This window comes from Haliotis rufescens, unplaced genomic scaffold, assembly GCF_023055435.1.
Source record: "Haliotis rufescens isolate VD_foot unplaced genomic scaffold, xgHalRufe1.0.p SCAF_57, whole genome shotgun sequence".
Lineage (NCBI taxonomy): Eukaryota > Metazoa > Mollusca > Gastropoda > Lepetellida > Haliotidae > Haliotis > Haliotis rufescens.
Genome location: NW_025964301.1, coordinates 2,095,389 through 2,101,388, shown reverse-complemented (window position 1 = coordinate 2,101,388; position 6,000 = coordinate 2,095,389). Strand labels below are relative to the sequence as shown.

Below are 6,000 nucleotides of genomic sequence, written 5' to 3'. Positions count from 1 at the left end.
AGCTATGTTTTACAATCACAATGTTTTCTTACGTTCAAAGACTGACACATGGACTTGGTTCTGTTACGAGATTGAAGTCTATTATGTTGCGTCATGTTGCCTAATATTTCTCAGTTCACATTTCCTGTTGACAGCTGTTGTGAACATTAATTATAAGCACTTTTGTAATTCTGTGAAAAATATATTTTTGAAAGGACTTTTTGTGCGCAGGAACCTACGCATTTCGCAACATGTGACTGTTACCTTGGATATAATTCAAGCGTGTGTATAGAAATCAGCATATTATGTTCTTTGCGTTAAATAAAATCAGTAATGCAATATATTGTCTGAATGGCCTTCACTAAACCACTGAATGGATTCAATTTTCAAGTTATTTGTTGGCTCATTCCAACAGAGTGAAGTCAGTGGTGCATACCTAATACTAATATCAATGAGCCATGGTGTTGATAAACATGTAGTTATGGTTATCAAAATGTCGATATAGAAGGATATTATACAATGCGGCAAATTTAATTAAACTAAGTTGTGGTTCCGTTCAAATTTGAATCTGCTGATGCTTGTTAATCAAACTTTTGAAAATTTCAAATTTCCAATTACAATCTGATCGATGTCTCTTTGTAGTAAACTAACTCAATGCAAAACATTTTAAATCTGTCCTTGTAAAATCGGAGTCCTTTATCCGCCACAGTTTGGGACTGTAACGATTAATTTAAATGCATGTATATATAAACTGCGCAGCATATACTAGTAAGCATCGTCGGGTCGCCTGTTAATCATGAGGTAAGTTGATATCGAATACCCTGGTGTGTCTTCGCCCGGAATCTTTTCATTTCACTAACGTTTGTTACTTTGGAAATTTGTCATTCACATTAACAGTTATCATTACTAGCATAGCAGCATTAAGTTTAGGTTCGTCATATGAGGTTATTCGTTACATCTGATTTCTATATATCCGGAGTTTGCTGGCTTCTTCTTGTGATGTATTTTACGTTGATTACGTTATAGTGTGGTACCACGGAGATAAACATGTTGTGTGTTTTCTCTGAAATTCTGTGTGAGTCAATCTCGCGTTCTCTTGATCTCGACCTTTCGACACAAGCTTAGAATTCCAAAAGTCCGAAAAGGCGAGATCGCAAGAACGCGATATTTGTCCAAAGGTTCGCGTCCTCCCGATATTTGGCAAAATACTCGCGTTCTAGCGATCTCGCTCAACTGTGATGGCCTTGAATCTTCATGTACTCTCCCAATCGTTTCGTTGTTACGTCAAGGCTATTAAAAGTTGTCTGATTATTCAAAACCGCAAAAAGATCTATTTTCGGAAATTAATTTTGCCTGGTCAAAGACCAGTGTTTGCATTGCAACAATAGCTTGTGAATACGGAACGTCATAACATCATGACGTTGTGTCAGTAATGTTTAGTGTGCTAATTTTCGTCGGCTGTTCGTGGAAATTATATGGACCTATTTTGATTCCAAGTCAGATTCCACAATGAGGGAAATAAAGTATGGCCCGTTGTCGTCTCTCCGTTGGTGTGCATGCTAATCTTATGTACGATCAAGAAAATACTGGCAGTGTGTTCTTAATAGACGTTTGTCTCATACAGTTAAAAAGTCGCGATACAGCATCAGTGATGTGTCGTTTAGTTAATGATATTATACCACACAGTTTTTATTGAAACCCTTCGGGGGACAACGTTTTTCATAAGACGCTGCTGTAGATATTCTGTTGGCGTCTTCTCGTCTACAGAATTACCGTTCAAAGAATTACAACTCATACATTTATTTTAGGATTTGGCAGCTGTCCCTGATCTTGGGGCTTTTCCACCTCGGGAAGGCCTCCACCAAGCTGGGTAAGTTGACACTTCTCACTACTTCAATTCACCCACGACTTCATTTTGATTCTTGTTTTGAAACGGCACAGGTCGTGGAATGGTCTTAGGCGCCACAACACCCAGTGCAAGTTTGCACTGAAGCCACGCCCTGATGGTTGATTTTAATCCCATCTTGCTAAGATTATGATCGTTGGTCTGTCAACAGTATACAGTTCCTAGAACTCACGAAAGTGGTGAACGTCTCCTACATTGTACCCGCCTTATTTTGGCCCTTTCTTGTACCTTAAGTTGACAAGCCGTGATGTATTTCAATTACTGAAAACACAATGACGTGGTTCTGACAAATGACGAAAAGGTAGCGTTGGCTTTGCAAATATTTGTTTTCTATTTTATTCATTTGAAATTTTGCAAAAAAATTACATGGTATGATATTTACGTAGCAGATAAAATGATAACGGCGGACAGACGTCCCAAACCCGTATGTCCCGCCACGTTTCTGCTTCTGGTTGAGGAATATATTTAGTTTACACCTTTGGCAAATGAGGTGTTACTTTTCATCAAATATTTTAAAGACAAGTAAAGTAAAAAAAATATATTGCGATTTTTGGGGAATATCAGTTGTCCTTGTAGATATATTTCCGAGGAGAGATAATCATAACATCAGTAGAAAGTATATAAATGGTCAAGTAAAAGTGCTGAAATCACGCGCTCTGTAATCGACTTTCAAAGCAAAACTATTAGTTAGGCGTGGCCTAAATTTACCAGCGAAGCAGTGCGTGGCAAAGCTTTTCATTGGCTGATGTGTGATTCTTAGCAGCTGAAGCGTAGTATTAGTATTAGTATTAGTATTAGTATTATTATAAGTAGTAGTAGTAGTAATTGTAGTAGTAGTAGTAGTAGTAGTAGTAGTAAATTGTTTATTAAAGTGTCACACGCACAACATGTACAATATAGAAATGATGCTCATAAGACAAAAGGTGTATGGAGTGCGTCCAGCCAGACATATACTAATGAGTCACGGTGTACAATTAAAAACAACAACACTAGATACACTATTTCTCATATTTATGTTAATCCTACACAAATAACAACACTGTATACATTGTTTCATGTGTGAAACGTCACCTTTTATCTTGAAATTGTGAATAATTAAAATATCAATGAACAATCTGAAACTAGCATTTTATTACTATCATCCTATTGAGAAGCTGGCGGTCTCGTGTCAATATGATGTCAGCAGATGTCTTCACTGTAAAAAGGCGGTTAGGTATAACGAAGGCGCCAGACATATATTGTACTTAACGTTTTTAAGAATATGTGTACGTTGCAAAAGGATAAAAGGTTTTCCATGGTTTAAATAAACACGTTGATGACATATAATATATGAACGAGGCCAGGATCTCAATATCCCTAAAATCTAAGTTGGCCCTCAGAAGTGCGAATTACAGTTAATGGTGACAATAGTTAATAGTTATCCCCTCCTTTTCAATACGAGGAACAAATGTACATTTGCAACAAATTTACATCATGAAAGAGACCAGGACATTTCAGGGCAATGGAATCACGCATTAGTCAGATGAGAAATGTTTAGTTCAATGTTGAGGGATCAGATATTTAGTATTATTCTCCAAATAATGAATTATTAGTTTGCTTTAATAAATACAGAGTCATGAATTGTAGAGACGTATTGTATGTGAACCGACACTTGGAAGCTCTTGAGTTGATGTTGTTGGTTGCACAGCATGATACAACTGGTAATCTTCATTTTTAAGTTATGGACATGTTTAGAATCTTAAACGTTTAAACTCTAAGCATTTCTAATTAAGTTTTAGATGCAAACATATTTAGGGATCAGAACATGCAAACATATTTAGAGATCAAAACATGTTTAAATTATTAGGAATAACATTTTTGGACAGCATAGTTGCCTATATGTCTTCTTAGGAAGATGAAGTGCCCACAACTGATATAACGACATAAATTGTATTAGAAGACTAATTATTAACAAACATAGTGATAAGGGCCGCAGTCTTCTATTACTAAAAGATGGACTGCATGTGAGCCTAGTGCTAATGACTGCGCTATTTTTGGCGAATGAGGTTAGTCCTACTGTTAGATTTAGGCCTTATCTTCCGAACGATAGTCTTTTACATGCATGTCGTAGTTTCCTAAAGGGACTCAACGTATGCTCTCATGCATGCAACGGAGGGTAAGAGTAGAAACATTGTCAACGATGAGTTGAGCAAGACAATAAGGCAATGAACCTCCAACATGCACAAGAATAATAAAGAAAACACATTAAAAAGAAACCCCCAATGTGCCTTACTCAACCGGACTAAATATATTCCTGTTCATTTTTTGATAGGATCCTTAAATTCGTAAGTTCAGTTTCCAGGTTAATTAGTTGCATGCTGATAGTTTTGACCTGCTGCCAAAATTCTTATGGTGAAGTCGAAGTATTTAATTTTATGTTTTAAGGACATCCATCGTAAGAACCAATATTCCACATTATCATTCATGTGTGGGGGTTTCAGTTGTGTTCATGATATCACAAATAAAAAAAGCTCGTCATCCTGGTGTTATTTGTAGAAATCCAAGAAAGGAGTAGAATGAAATCACCATGTATAGACTTGTTACAGTATTCGTTAACATACATATTAATTGTGAACTTCATAGAATCTCAAAGCATGTCCTCTTATGGCAACATACATGCTGTGATTTCCTTAAACATATATACATATCTATTTTCTAAACACAACTGTGATGCCATTTGATTATGTAAAGGTGTACAGCTTTAAAAATGTTCACAACATGCTCCCCATGCACGTGAACATCTGGGACCTCCTTTGTGTTATATTAAAGTTTCACATCATATTCACATACCTTTTGAGTAAAGTGTACTCCCTCATGCAATTATTAAAACCTGATAGATATTCAGTGTAGTGCGTCACTAAAATCTTGGTCAACAAGCAGCCTACACGGAACACTTGGTAACGGCCATGCTCATCAATGTGAATCCAATTACTTCACTCTCGTGCTGGCTATTAACAAGTCCAGTGTTATCACCCAACTATTTACAGAAATGTTATTTCTTTGTCAATATGACAATCTACCATCTACCTATGACCGAACATTTAGGAGTGTATGAAACATTATATATCATCCAGCGTATGTATAATGATGTAAAGCAACTGTAACATACGATTATGATAAAACAATTACTGAGTATTTTGATAGTTCATGTTGAGTAAGACAAGGTTGTACACTTAGTCCAGTACTGTTTTCTTTGTTTATCAACGAATTAGTTATATGTTTGGAAAATAACTTCCAGGGTGGTGTTCTTATCTCAGAGGAAATGTTAAAGATAATTGCCCTATTTTTCTATCGATTTAATACGTGTTGCAGACAATGTATTAAAATTACAAACACGTCTTAATGAATTATATTTATACTCTTATAAATGGGGTACAGATATTAATACTGAGAAGAGTAAAATTATTGTGTTTAAAATGGGAGGACCCTCGTAAAAAAATGAGAGGTGGTATTATATAACGGTGAGCGTATGAAAACAGTTAATGCCTATAAATATTTGGGACTTATTTTCACTCCCAAATTCAGTTGGACTAAAGCCTGTAAAACATTATGTGAGCAAGCAAGCGAAGCACTTTGGTCAGTTAAATTGTTAATAAGGCGTTATGATATTTCGGTCACGATATCTTTTTATATATTTGATAAAAACATTGTTCGGAAATTAATGATTTGGGGATACCAAAAATGGAATGCGATTGAATTTGTCCACTGCAAATTTTGTAAATGTTTTCTTCACACATGCTACAGAACTGCAAATGTAGTGGCCTAAGGTGAATGTGGCAGGTATCCACATCATACTATTTATAATGTAAAATGCATGATATATTGACCAAAGATGATGAAAATGAGTCCAAACAGATATCCATACCCGTGTTTTGGGGATGTATGGGTTGCACAAAGCGTTGGCAATACAGAATTATTTGTACATATGTTCAGCGAAAGAGTTCAAGATATCATGCATCTCTAGGCAGCAAGACCCTCTTATTCTATTAACTGCATAAATCGTATATCGTTTACGCAAAATATTTGTCAAATATTAAGCATTGTAAATATAGAAGGCTAAAAACCAAATTTAGATA

At 35.7% G+C, this 6,000-nt stretch overlaps 1 protein-coding gene across 30 annotated transcripts in view; it reads left to right on the top strand.

Moving 5' to 3' along the window:
- Window positions 1-761: 761 nt before the first annotated feature.
- The window catches only part of LOC124137803 (neurogenic locus Notch protein-like), a 71,985-nt gene continuing 66,746 nt past the window's right edge, over window positions 762-6,000 (top strand). For all 30 annotated transcript variants that reach the window (XM_048385341.1, XM_048385335.1, XM_048385322.1 and 27 more), the window contains exons 1-2: window positions 762-780; window positions 1,788-1,849. In XM_048385341.1, the coding sequence (XP_048241298.1) occupies window positions 776-780; window positions 1,788-1,849 (67 nt within the window). In that variant the 5' untranslated portion in view covers window positions 762-775. The remainder of the gene's footprint in view (window positions 781-1,787; window positions 1,850-6,000) is intronic.